We start from the raw sequence: 14548 nt of genomic DNA on the forward strand, positions 1-14548 counted from the left end.
TGCTGCAGATTCAGAGAATGTTGTATCGATACTGGTTATGGAAACACTAGCTTGTCAGCATTCAGATCAGGTCAGTACGTACGTTTTACATTTCGTTTCATCAATAACATCCGTGTTTGCTATCCTCACAAATCTTGTTTGGATTTAACGTTGTCTTTAAGCTGGGATTGTAACATTCATGTTTGATTTTTGACTGTATACTATAGTCGTGAAGCTATGGAACATGACTAAGATTATGGCTCTTTTAACACAAGAAGGACCTAGCTGTGCTAGCTGTTACAGGTTTGATTCGTTTGAATGCCTCGGCAAGTCTAGGTAAGTTTGTCAAGCTATGAGAGTGAAAGGATTTTCACTCAGTAACTCAGATTTTGACTACGATGTGATCCCCAGAAGGCCAGAAAACAAATTTAGAGATCCATGGTCAAATGGTCATGCACTCATGCTTCAGTGTATTAAAACAAGGTCCACAATAGACATGGGAACAAAGAAAAGTACAAAGCGCAGGCCCAACATGGAGCTCAGTCCACCATCTCCGGATCTGCACGGAAATCAATTCCTACTGACCTTTAAGACGGTGATGATATTACCGTCTTAAAAGTTCAGTGACCACATTCCACGAAGGTGATTCTGCAACCGATGCTCCTCCATAGATTCCAACGTATAAATCCCACTCTCCAACCCGGTACCCATACCAACACAATGTTGTACAAAGTTTTTTTTCCTACATTCTCATTGGAGTTCTTGGCATTTGAAGCATGCAAGTTCTTGCATAAAGGCCCATCTTTACAGTTCATATGGATTTCTTCCTCGTAAGTGCATAGAGATTATTCAGTGCACCGCCGTGCACTTGCACCAACATAAATGAATGGTTAGATTGCATTAAATACACTTTTTGTTTATTAAAAATAAAGTTGATAATAAATATCAAGGGTTGAGATTATTTTATAAGGGTTGGGTCACTTACACCGTCGGTGCATAGAATAATTTCCAGTAAGTGCAAACTTTTGCTTCAAACTTTTTCTTCCATTAGTGTGGCGTTAACTTCCTTGATTATGGGATATGCGATTCCATTTCAGCAGTTGACTTGATTAACAAGATTATTGGTGAGGGCATTAATGCCGCCTAAGACTACAAAATTAAGGAGAACCACCCAAAACTCATCCTTACTTGATTAATTATCTCAAAATTAATCAAAGGTTAATGATAACAAATGATGACTATGGTCTGCAGACATTGACCATGTATATGGACTTTTCTAGTTTCTCATACCTACGTTACTTCTATTGCAAGCCTACTCGGTTTTTTAAGCTTCTAGCTAGGGATGTCCTAAATTCCTAATCATAAAAGAAAGTTTCCACATACATTTTCCATCATGAATTTTGTCTCAAGTAAACTTTCTTCATATGATTAAAAACCTAAAGAATTGTATAGTCTAACATTGTTTCTTTCTTCTGCTAATAATAATAATAATTATACCGGCGTGAGGTTAAACCTCTTATCTTGACTGAGATCTAATCATCTTTTCACAAAATAAATAAATAAATATATAAAAGAATTCTAATTAAAAGAACATTCATTGATCGACAAAGTCTCTCATGCTTGCTGACTAGTTTCTGCTTTGTTAATTGCCACTAATGAATGGTTGTGAGACGGCATTTTGAACCCCGTTTAGAGTTTCTGTTAATGAAGCCACACATGGGAGTGTGCAAATGTGCCGATTTTCTTTAAAAAAAATCTAGAAATTAATATCAATTGATGATAAATTCAAATAATTCATCCACATTGGCAATAAAAAAGATAATCACCGAGGAAGTAGCTCCAAGAAAGTCGGACTAGGAAAATTGTTAATGCCGCGTCCGGCAGCGCGTCCATGGGACATTGTCGTCGGACGGGCGAACTGGCTCTGTGCGCTCACTGGTGAGGGACAGGGGTTTAGGGGATGGAGCAGGGGGTTGGGAATGATCGGGTCGCGTTCGGAGAGGGAACGACAAGCAGAAGGGGTCCTCCTTGTTCGTTTCTGATCTGCGCGGCGGAGGTTTCGAGCAAGGGTGGTGCGGCGAAGGGGTTTTGGTGGCGGTGGAGGCGGGTTGCCGTTGCGGTTTCCCCTATTTTGGGGTTGAGAGAGTCTGATGGAGGCTGTGGTGATCGATCTTGTTTCGGGTTGGAATCCAGATCCAAGACGATCCGATTGGCGAAGTCAGCTGGCGGCTATGGTTTGGTGCGGTGACGTGCTCCGTTGGAAGCCGAGGTGCTGGTCCGGCAACACAGGCGGGTCAACTCTGACCCGCACTCCTTTGCTTGGTTTCTGGGCTCTTGGGCCTGCCCTTGGCTGCTAGGCCTAATCTGGTGGGCTGACTATTTACTTTATTTAAGGACTAAGTTTTATATCTTTTATTTAGATCGTTTTGTTATTTTAATTCGACATGGCTTTATGCCAGTAATAAGTCCTTACCCTATTGTGGTAGGGCGACATGGGCTCTGTCCCGGACTGCACACCTTGTGTACCTGGTTTGCCCTAGGAAGGCAGCGAGTTCCTTACTTTGCCAAATGGTTGCAACCTCCTAGTGGCAGGATGAAACTAAGTGTCACTGGATGCGGTTTCCGGTGTCAACATAGTGGGAAAGCTGATCTTATTAGTATATTATGGCCTCGAGTAAGATTTTACTTTCCGGTATGTCACCACCTTTGTAAAGCGAATAGAGTAACCCAATGTGGTCTCTTCACTAATTGGAACTTGCTGGAATACATAGTTTTTATTGAGAATCTCATCATTATCTCGGGATATTTTTTCTATACTTATTGTAATTTGGGGTTCAGGTTTCATGTCCCCCTCATGTATTCTCTAGTTTCATTAATGATCAAGGCTTAAGGGCAGCCGTATTGGCTCTCTTTCAAAAAAAAAAAAAAAAAGATAATCACCATATATTAAAAATATTAATAGATAGTAATGAAATTATATATTATACCCTATGATTTACATGTAATGAGTACATATGGAAATAGGAGATTCGGCTCTTCATGGTGCTTAACAAAATTCAAAAGAACCGGCCGGCACCAATAAAATGGAATCGGACCTGTAAATTAGAGATGAATAATAAGGCCGGTCGTTGAACTTGTTAGAACAAATTTGTGGGTATAGATTATGAGAGAGTTTATGCTTCTAAGGCACGTTGTAGCAACGCTTTTCTTAAGACATTATTTTCCCCACTATCAAGTGTGCAAAGGGGATAATCAAATATGCCTCTAGGATACAATGAAGCCCAGCACAATGTTGTTGTTGATCGACATCTTGCACTTACCAAGATCAACCTAAACACTCAAAAGAATGTTTACAAGATGGCTCAAAGTTATAGAAATTAATTGTGCACTATTAGTTTCTAGTAGTTTTTTATGTAATAAAACATGAGAATGGCGAATATTAGAGGCTTAGATCTTCTTAGGATTCTCTTGGGACTCTCTAGGATTGTCTTGGGATTGTCTTATTCTATAGAGAATGAACCATTTTTATAGAAGTATATGTACCACTTCAAATGGTAAGGTACATTTTCATTTGTATCATTTGAATTTTGGTCATATTACTTCACTCAAACAAATCCAAAAGGTGCAAACATAAATGACACCTTTTCATTTCTTTAATAAATATTATATTTTGAAAATCTCTCCAACAATCCTCTACCGTTTTCAAAATATAAAGATATAATGAAAATAAGGTTTTAAAATCATTTTGAAAATTCTTGAGCATAATCTTGCAAAGCTTAGTACATAAACTAAGGTGTCTTGTGGATTTGAACCTTAACTTAGTGAGAACACATCAAAGTTACGTCAGAATGGCGAAGTGGCCTTGGCTTTGAACTTTCAATTCTATGTGACTTAACGGGACACATTTCACACACTATCTTTCTACTCACTTTAAAGTGTTTTTACAAGTCGACACATGGATTGACCTTGTGTCTATATATATATATATATATATATATATATATATATATATATATATATATATCCTATTTTATGAGTGCTATAGAGACTAGTCCAAGTAGCATAGAAGGCGTGTAATACCCTGGAAATTTATTATTATTTTCTGAGGATTTTCCGGAATATATTTTGTGGTTGTTGATATGAGTACGTGGTTCGGGAATGGAGTGGAATTATTTTCGGACAAATAATTATTCAAATTTCGTAGTTTTAGGGGGGTCACGAAGTTTGACTTTTTATACGATGAGTTTCTCCAAAAACTTCCTTCACAAAAGTTGTAGAGCGCGTCGATACGAGTTCGTGGTTATGTGGAACTAGGAAATTGGAGTTCGTATGAAGAAGTTATAGCCATTGGAAAAAGTTTCTATTTTGGTTAAATAGAAAAATTTCCAGAAAAATTCAGAAAAAAACCTCATTTCCGTTTTTGGAAACTTTTTTCTCTCTCTTTTCTCATGAGCTGCAGTCGGGGACTGATTTTTGTTTGTCGATTTCTTCCTCCTTTGGCCACCTTTTGATGTGCCACTTGTTCCATTCTCTTCGCCTCACTTCCGTCTCCATGTCTGTGGCAGCTTTGTCACTTGATTCGAGCCGTGGATGACGTAGCAAGGGCGGAAGGAGGAGACGACATTGCATTCGAGGTCTCATCGGAACTCATGTTTCCGGCCACCTCAGGCGGAGTTTCTTGAGGGATTTTGGAGCCCAGAGGACGTAGAAGTTTTCTCCCAAGGTGGATTGCAACGATTCAATTTGTGGAGATCGAATTTAAGAGATTGGGATTCTAGGGTTCAACGGGTCTCTGAGCTTTCAAGGTAAATTACGACCATATGGCTTCAATTCAAACTTTGTGCTAGTTATGAATGTTGATGTACATGTTGAGAGGAATAGTTTGGCATAGGTCTCGCTGCCGGCGGCGGTGCTGCCGCCGCCTGTGGTGGCGTTTTCCGGCGGCTTCCAGCCACCTTAGGGACAATTTCTATTCCTGATTTTGATTTACTCGTCGATACAAGAATTTTGATATACAACACTTAATTTTTGGAGATTGTATGAATTTGTTAGGACTTTTAGCAATTTCTATTTGCTCGGTTTTCGATCTGTGAGGATCCGACTGTGCAATTGACTTGTAACTTTGACATATCGATTGTAGAAGTATTCTAGAGACTTTAGGTGGTCTAGGATGAAGTTCGGCCTCGATTGGCATTACTTTCAGGGTTTTAGTTGAAACAGGGGTTTCGAACTTTAATCACTTTGTGTTCGTGTACTGAGATGTGATTAGAGGTGGCAAACGGGCCACTAAGCAGGAGCACGGCACGGGCCCGACACGCTTAAAAGTGGCTCGGCACGGCCCAAGCCCGTTAGTGGCGCGGCACGACCCGAGCACGTTAGAATAACGGGTCGGGCTGGGCCTAAGAATATTGGCCCATTGGCCCGGCCCGAGCACGATATATTGTGGGCCGGCCCGTTACAAACACAAAATTTCATTTTGTTTTTAAAAATATTAAAAAACTACAATGATGAGATTTGAATATGAGACATTTTTATTTAAAATCTCATGACAATTCCACCAATGCTTTCTTTTATATTGTCAAAATAATGAAACAAAACATTATATCCTTGTTTTGACATAAGTATTTTTTTCTAAATATTAAATATATGTTTATTAATAAAGACTAATCTCATAATAATACAACTATAGAATGAAGGAAAAAATAATAGATATTAAATCTTCATTATATTAATAAATATTAATCTCACAATAATATACTAAAAACAATATATTTTGAGTTTTTTCTTTCTTTCTTTCTTATAGTGGAATATAAAAAATTATTAGAAATCAAATCTTAAAAAGCTAAGATTAAGAAAAACGTTGTAGAACTTAATTTATTTTAATTTTCTAAATAGTTAAATAAAATTAATTTTTATTTGTTCAAATTAAGATTTTAAAATCGTGTTTTATAGTGGGTAGGCACGAGCACAGCCCGTTATTAACTCGGCATGAGCACGGCCCGGCACGATATGGGCTTGGGCCATGGGCCGGGCTGGGCTTAATATTTATGTAAATGGGCCGACACGAGCCCAGCACGATAATAAATGGGCCGGCCCAAGCAGGGCCGGAACCAGGATTTGATCTTTGGGGGGGTCCATACATAAAGTAACGATCATATAATCGAATTATTAAGTTCGAATAAAAAAAAAAAACAGTATGACAATAATTTAAAAATCTTATTCAATAGAATTCGTAAGCAATAAGCCAACAATCAAGAAAAAAATAAAATAATAATTCCATTGACTCAAAACATAACTCGACGTTCTTGCATGTCTCGAAAGTCATCTATTATTGAGTCGATGGTAAATTTTTCTGCAATTTATTTCTCAATGTACATCAATAACGAGTCTGTAAGAAAGTCATTCTCCATTCGGTTACGAAGCCTTGTTTTGACAATACGCATAGTAGAAAATGATCGCTCTGTAGTTGCTGTAGACACTGGAAGAGTAAGCACAAGCACAATCACTCTATAAACAAGTGGATACCTTGTTGATCTTCTAGTTCTTACTAACCACTGAGATAAATCAGACATAATTGAAATACTTTTGAACTCTTGATCTTGAACTGCATCATACTCAAAAAATTCAAGTTGTTTCTTGAGTTGTAGTTTCTCATGATCTGCAAAGTCATGTGGATAGAATTTTTCTACCAACTGACATACATCATCAATCTTGAAACACTTACTTATTTCTCTAGGATCCAAAGCTAAACTAAGAATAAGTAGCTCTACAGCATGCTCATTAAACCGATTATTCAATTCTTGCAATTGAGAATCTATGGCAGCATAAAATATATCTACCTTGTAATAATGCTGAACTGTCCAGTCATTTTGTTGGTGACGAGCTCGACCTCCTCTTCCAACATAATGAGCATTCATATCTGGGATATCTATGTTACGTGCCTCACAAAAAGAATTTACCTTGGCAAATAAAGTATCCCATCCATCATCTCTCAACTTTTGAATGAATGCTTTAGTAGAGGAAACAAGATTCATGGCATTCAAAATGTCTTGAGATTGACTTTGCAGAGCTAGACAAAGTTCATTAGTATTCTCCATAATTTCTTTCATGAGATGTAAGATGAAGACAAATTGATACGATGTCATTGATTTTTTAAGCAGAATCCGCATCTCCTGCTTGAGGACTCTTCCCTTCCTCAATTATGTTCATAAGAACTTGACAAGTTGGGCTAAACCTTTGTCTCAAAGTAGAAATAGATCTGAAGTGCGAACTCCAACGAGTATCTCCAGCACGCTGCAAGGTTCCAATTTGGTTAAGTCCTCTTCCAGTCTCGAGTTCATCAATTGAAGTCAAATATGCAATCTCTTCTGCTTGAGCACTTTGAAATTCATCATTACACTTGCATGAAGCACCAAGAATATTGACAATAAAAGTCAATTTAGTAAAAAACTTTTGAATAGGAATAACTTCTCTCGATGCTGCTACTAAAGCCAATTGCAATCTATGTGCTAAACAATGAACATAGTAAGCATACGGACAATCCTTCAAAATCAAAGCTTGTAGCCCATTCCACTCACCTCGCATATTACTTGCACCATCGTATCCTTGGCCTCGGATATTTTGGATATCTAAATTATGATTAGATAACACTGAATATATTCCCTTTTGCAATGTCGATGCCTTAGTGTCTGAGACATGAACAAGCCCAAAGAAGCGCTCCCGAATAAAACCATCTTTGTCAACAAATCTCAATACAATAGCCATTTGCTCCTTCTTTGACTCATCACGAGCTTCATCAACAATTATGCAAAATTTTGAATAATTAATTTCTTCCCGAATGGCCTTTTTTATTTGTACTGAAAATGCCTGCAACATTTGTTTTTGAATCTTTGGGGATGTGTAAGAAGCATTTCTTGGAGCATTCTGCAATATAACTTCAGCAACTTTTTCATTATATGAAGCCAACAATTCTAAGAGTTTCACGAAATTACCAGGATTGATTGAATCAAGACTTTCATCGTGACCTCTAAAAGCACAACCTTGAAATGCAAGCCATCGAACTGCTTCAATTGAAGTTTTGACTCGTAGACGGTTGTCTGCAATTTGTTTTGAAGTATAATTGGCAACAACTTTCTGTATATGCTGAGGTTGCTTCATCAAGTCGTCACAGGCTCTTACAGCATTCTTGTGAAAAGAGTTAGAATCTTTACCCATATGACTCAGAAAAGCACAACCCTTACCGTCTCTTACTTTTTTCCAACTTTGAAATCCCTCAATAGTGAAAGCTTTGTGGCCAGGATGGCCGGTGGGCTTATTAAAAAGAAAACATGGTAGACAAAAAGCTTTATCTTCAGTTGGAGAATATTCTAACCATGAAGAAAATAGTGGATACCACGAAGATTGAAAGCTACGGTTTCGCTTTCCTTTTTGCGGATATGTTGAAAGTAAAGGCTGATATGGACCAAGTTTAATATAAGCACGTCGGACTTCATCTTGCAGATTAGGATGATATTCCCATATTTGCGGACGTTTTCCCGGATCACGTTCTAGTGAATCAATTTCAATTTCGTTGATTTCAGTTCTTGAAAATTTAGCAGGATTTTCAGGCTCTTGAGTCTCAACATCAGACTGTGGTAAGGCAGCACTAGATTCGGAGTTTTCAGGAGTTTTTCTTTTTGTAAACCACTTATCAAGTGTCTTCTGCGTGGACATCTACAAATAAATAAAAAATCGCATATAAACAATGAGTATTCAAAAAAAATTCAATTGAAAAAAATAAGCTAAAAAACCAAAATCCGTAGAACAAAGCATAAAAAAGAATGGAAAAAAAGAAGAAGAATGGTACAAGAATCTAGTCGAGGGTTTGATCGATGAAATAGTAAATTTATAAAAGAAAGTAACAAAAATATGATACAGTAAAAAAAAATAAAAAAAAAAGGCATCGCAGAATACCTTAATTCCTTTCGCAGGCACAGTGGCTTGGTGCAATAGCTCAGATTAAGAGAGGAAACTCAAGTTACCACGATTGCAAAATATATAGACATAAAAGTTTGCCTTGATCAAAGCAATTTCCGTTCAAATCCTAATGACCTAGGAAATAGGAATAATTTTTTATTATTACTTTGACTTCTATTTCTTATCTTATTCCTTCTTTAATCTTTATACAATAAATATTATTATTTTATTATTCTCCTACTTCAAACTGACGGTTTGGTCTTGATAGTGGGGAGGGGAGGGGGAGGGGAGGGGGGTGGGGTCAGCATTATATTATATATGATTAATATATTTGATTTGTGGGTACAATAAATATTATTATTTTATTATTTTCTCTCCTTAAAATTGACTGTTTTGGTCTTGATAGTGGGGGGGTGTCAGTATTATATTATATATAATTAATATATTTGATTTGGGGGGGGGGGGGGGGGGGGTCCAATAGCTTGTATTGATTACATCATGCCTATTCAACTAATAATATATATATAATTATATGTGGGGTTTTTTACTTCAACAGTGTCCGAACTCTTCGAGGACTTTTAAAAAGATACCTGAACTTTCAAAGTTATCAATGTGATACCTGAACTCATTTTTTTGTATCAACATCATACCTACGGGCAATTTCTGTCACGGAACCGTTAACTGTGACCACGTGTCCTGCACGTGAGGCAAAAAATAAGGGTAAAAATGACTTTTGCACAAGCCATCAGCCATGAAAGGGAACAAAGATCGAGACCTCAGACTATACCACCTGAGATTCCACACAGATGGATCTCTGAGAGAGAGAGAGAGAGAGAGAGAGAGAGAGAGAGAGAGAGAGAGAGAGAGAGAGAGAGAGAGAGAGAGAGAGAGAGAGAGAGAGAGAGGAGAATATCGTCGGCGGCGATCCAGACCTTCTTGTGCAGCTTGCTGGAGATGTTCTGGGATCTTCGATCCGGTTGAAGGCCCAAATACGCGAAAGCATAACCCGACCGTAACTGGGGATTCCGGCAACCGCACCGCGACGCACCGGTCCCAATCTCATTGTCTCGCCGTCGCCGACATCTCTGTGGTCGTGGTTCGTCCATTCATCGACCGTGGAGAGGAAATCGAAGGCCAACAATTTTTTTGGGTGTTTACGGGTTCTGTCGAAACCACCATCGCCGGTTGATTTCCTGGCTTCATCGATGCATCGCTGACATCTTAAAACATGAGCTAGTGCCCGTTCAAGCTTAGACCGCCATGCTAGTTCAAATTGGGAGCTTTGTGTTACCCAATTGCTCCGAGGTTCGAACGAAGGGAGTGACTAACTCGGGATTATAGTAACTAAAAGCTAACACCACAGCACCTATTCATTTCTAGAGCAGTTATGCTCCCCGGCGTCAACATCACGGGGTGGAAGTCTGGTGCGACGATTCCGAGCCTCTGCGTTCAGTTCCAATTGGATTAATGGTGGCTTGTGCAGTTTTTGGGTTGAGGAATTACATTCGGTTAGTGAAAAAAAATTGGGGCAAATCTTCAAATTAGGGTTCTTTGATTTCATTGTCACAATTCTGGTTTGACATTCAATTCTCTATAGACAATTGAAGAGTTGTGACCTTGAATTCTTGAACAAGATTAGAAAATTAGGGTTCTTTAGATTCTAAAGCTCGAGGACCTCCTTATGGATCCGAGAAGAGGCGAATCCTTCCACTTCGAGCTTCTGTTGATTTTGTAAATATGAACGCACACCTTTGCGTAATCGGAGGAGATTATGCATTCGGCTATGGATTTCAGGTCGGCCATGGCAACAGAGGAAACTTGTTCAACTTGGGAGATGATTCTCTCCGGCGAAACGTACAGGCAAAACTAGTGAGGAAGAAGAGAGAGTGAAAAAATTAAAAAAACAAACAATTAAAAAAAACAATTTTTTAAGGGCAAATCAGTCTTTTTACCCTCATTAAGTGACTCACGTGGGTCACACATGCAAAATTTAACTGTTATGTGACCGAAATTTCCCGTAGGTATGACATTGATATAAAAAAATGAGTTCAGGTATCACATTGATAACTTTGAAAGTTCAGGTATCTTTTTAAAAGTCCTCGAAGAGTTCAGACACTGTTGAAGTAAAAAACCCTTATATGTGTCAGCTGAAAAGTTAGGGGGGGTCCGGACCCCTTTGGGCCGAACAGTAGTTCCGCCCCTGGGCCCAAGCACGGCACGAAGCACGACTAGGCCAGCTTAAAATGGGCCGGGCCGGGCCGAGCAGGCCCGTTTGCCACCTCTAGATGTGACCGTATGTGATTAGGTACTTGACGAAGTAGTCTTGGACGGATATTTTGTGATTCTATTATCTTTGTTCTGTATAAAAGACGCAGCAGGATTGAGGTGAGTAATCTCACAATGTTCATTTAAGAATGGAAGTTACCTTATCGTTTTGGAAGTTATTTATTTAACTGCAAACTATAGTTGATATTAGTAGCATTCCTAAGTGAATATCTACATATATATATATATTTACGTGAAATATGTATATTCTTATGGGTTGATGGGTGATTTAAACATTATGTATGATGGATTTCATTCTATTGTTTTGAGGCTTGACTTTTCGGGAGACAATGGGTTAGGAATTGAGAATTTCTATTGTTTTGAAAAGTATCAAGATTTGGTGTGAGTGGCTTTAACGAGATTTGCAATGTTTTGATCAGACAACTGGGGATCTGAAGATCTGAGAGTCACTGGTTGTGATTTCTCCTTTTGATTTGATTTAACATTTTGGGTCCAGAGTGACTTGCTTAATGGTTTGAATCTGATGACCGGGGGTCTGAAGATTTGGAGGTCACGGGGTGACATCTGCTTTTAATTTGGTTTAACATTTTGAGTCCAGAGCAACTTGCTTAATGTTTTGATCTGACGACCGGGGAGGTCTGATGATTGGAGGTCATAGGTTGTGACATCTCCTTTGAGAGTTGAGTAACATTTTGGTCCAGAGTGACCGTTTTGAAATGTTTTGATCTGAAAGTCAGGGACCTGAGGATTCGGGGTCCCTGGGAGTGACCTCAGGCATATATATAAGGACTTTACATCTTTGGCCGGGTGAGTGGATACGATCAGTTAGATCTCTAGTTTGTTGCCATTGTATTCATGGGGAGTAGCGGGGAGTTACTTGATGCTCATGAGTACGTGTTTTAAAAAGGATTTTCGAGGATTCTTTCTTTTAAATGTCAGAGTTGCAAATAATATGATTTTGTCACGGGGTGACTTTTGTGTTGTTCCTTTGGAGAAAAACATATTTAATTGTCAGAGTTTCAATTTATATAATTTGGTCACTGAGTTGACTTTTATTGTCCAGGTTGGACGAAGGATCATATTTGATTTGTTAGGTTAAGGAAAAATTTCAGTTTAGTACCCTGAGGTTTGGGGGTAACATCATATCAATCTTTGCCCTTTCAATTTGATCAGCAACACCCCTGTGTTTTCAATTTTAATAAGCCGTATCCAATTTTATTTGTTTCGTCTAATTTGAATGTTAACTTTGATTGAGGGGCCCACTTTGGGGGCTAAAAATGTCATTTCAAATACATTTTCTTCTTTTCTCCTCCTCTCTCTCTCTCTCATCTTCGATGGTTTCTCTTTCTTTCTCTTTTTCTCTCCTCCCTCTCTCTGGGCTGCACGACCCTCTCTCTCTCTCTGTCTCTCTCACCCACGCACTTCCACCGCCGAATGTCATGGTGTCCGGCCACTGATTCTTAACACCGCCACCACTAATTGAACCACAGTACAAACCCGACCCAAACCCAAAGAGAATCGATGATTGGCATGAGCCCAGCAACCGTACACAGCCACCAGTCCTTGCCATCTTGCTTCCTCCAATTCTGGTAACTCCTTCAGCACACTGCCATAACCGTTCGACTCAGACTTCGCCGGAGATGAAAACCGAGAAGCCTCGCTGCCAACCTGAAGCCGGACAACGTCATTCGCACCTTCGCTGAAATCTGGGTTTCTGGTAGGACTGATTGGCCGTCTCTGGCCACATCTGAGTTGCATGAGCACCATGGATGCAACCAGAGCTTCATTCTCCACCAAAACCCTCTGGTCTCAACCTCCGATTTTGACCCGAGACGCCGCACGTGCCGCCACTGGGGCGTGGACCACCGCAGCTATGCTGTGAATGGCTATCAGATTTCTAGATTATCTTAGGTAAATTATCATCCCTTGTTCTCTGTTGGAGCTGCTGCTTGATGTGGAGTGAAAATCCTAATTTGATATTTTATTCTAGATTGTGTGAAGTTTGTTAAATTTGGCATCTTGGAGATTTGGAGGAGTTGTTGGTCAGTCAGTGTTGGAGTTTGAATTTTTGAGTTCTGGAAAAATTGGAGTTTGGAGGAGAGGGAGCTATATGATCATTTTCGATATGTAATCAGCTAAGGTATGAATGATGTACAAATTTGGTATTGGATACAAACTTGTTGAGGATTGATGGTTAGTTGTGTTATGATTCTAGAGTTGCGAATGGTGGTTGGTAGCAGAATACAATTAGGACAGATTGGTTTCTTGCATTGTATGCTGATTGTAAAGTTCAGTAGAAAGTGGTAATTTGAGTTTGTTTCAGATTTGGGGTTTTTGGTTATTTTGCAGGTGAATTGGGTTTCTTGTATGGAAACTCGGAGCCAGAAGCTGGCGGAGGCCACCTCACATTCCCTTCATCTTCATCTGGATTTGCTGGGCACTGGAGATAGTTGCGGGGAGAGGAGGATTAGAGGAAGAGAATAACAAGAGTTTTTTTTCTTTTTTTTCTTCTTCTTTTTCTATTGTGGAAATTAAGTGAAATGTCAAATTTACCCCTTTCTCTGGGCCCACTAGCTGAGTTTGTCGCTGCTAGGTCAGCATTTAACGTCCGATTTGGATGTCTCAGAAAAAATTGGGCACGGTTGATTAAATTTAAAAGCACATGGGTGTTACTGATAAAATTGAAATGACAGGGACTGACATAATGTTACCCCCAAACCTCAGGATGTTAAACTGAAATTTTTCCTTAGGTTAACAATAGATATGATTTGTTGTGTTGTTGATTTTCATTATCCAAGTTGGATTGATATATCATATTTTAATTGTCAGAGTTTCAATTAATATGATTTTGTCACAAAGTGACTTTTGTTGTTTTCTTTTGGGGAAAAGAATATTATTTTGGGAAGCATAGTATGTGTTCATTTTTCTCCATTTGAAAGGTTTTCCTCGTTTGGTGAGAGTTGTGTGGGTTATGTTTTGAGTTACTTATACGAGCTTTCATAAGCTTACCGGTTTGTTGTATGGCAACCTGGTGCACTATTCAATGGTGTAGGGGTTAATCATGCAGGTCAGGGTAATCGTGGCTGAAGCTGATCCTGATAGTTCTAGCTTTACAGTAGGAAGCCAATTTTGTGACTTTACTGTTGTTAAGACTTCCGCTTGTAGTAAGCTCTGAGGAGCATTTACTTATTATTTTGTTGTGGCAATTTAATTCGTAAACTTGTGTAATATATGACTTTACGGAGAGAGTATATATTGATATTGTGGGTTCAGGGCATCAGTATGTATTTGGTTTAAAAGGAAAAAGTTTTCCAGGTATTTTGTATTG

At 38.8% G+C, this 14548-nt stretch overlaps 1 protein-coding gene across 1 annotated transcript; it reads right to left on the minus strand.

Moving 5' to 3' along the window:
* Window positions 1–7131: 7131 nt before the first annotated feature.
* LOC112171848 (zinc finger MYM-type protein 1-like) lies at window positions 7132–12987 on the minus strand. The gene is made up of 2 exons (XM_024308964.1): window positions 12718–12987; window positions 7132–8691 (listed from the first exon to the last, which is right to left on the minus strand). The coding sequence occupies exons 1-2, from the start codon at window positions 12985–12987 to the stop codon at window positions 7132–7134; spliced, it is 1830 nt and encodes a 609-aa protein (XP_024164732.1).
* Window positions 12988–14548: the final 1561 nt, after the last annotated feature.

The sequence above is a fragment of the Rosa chinensis genome, chromosome 6 (genome assembly GCF_002994745.2).
Source record: "Rosa chinensis cultivar Old Blush chromosome 6, RchiOBHm-V2, whole genome shotgun sequence".
Taxonomy (NCBI): Eukaryota; Viridiplantae; Streptophyta; class Magnoliopsida; order Rosales; family Rosaceae; genus Rosa; species Rosa chinensis.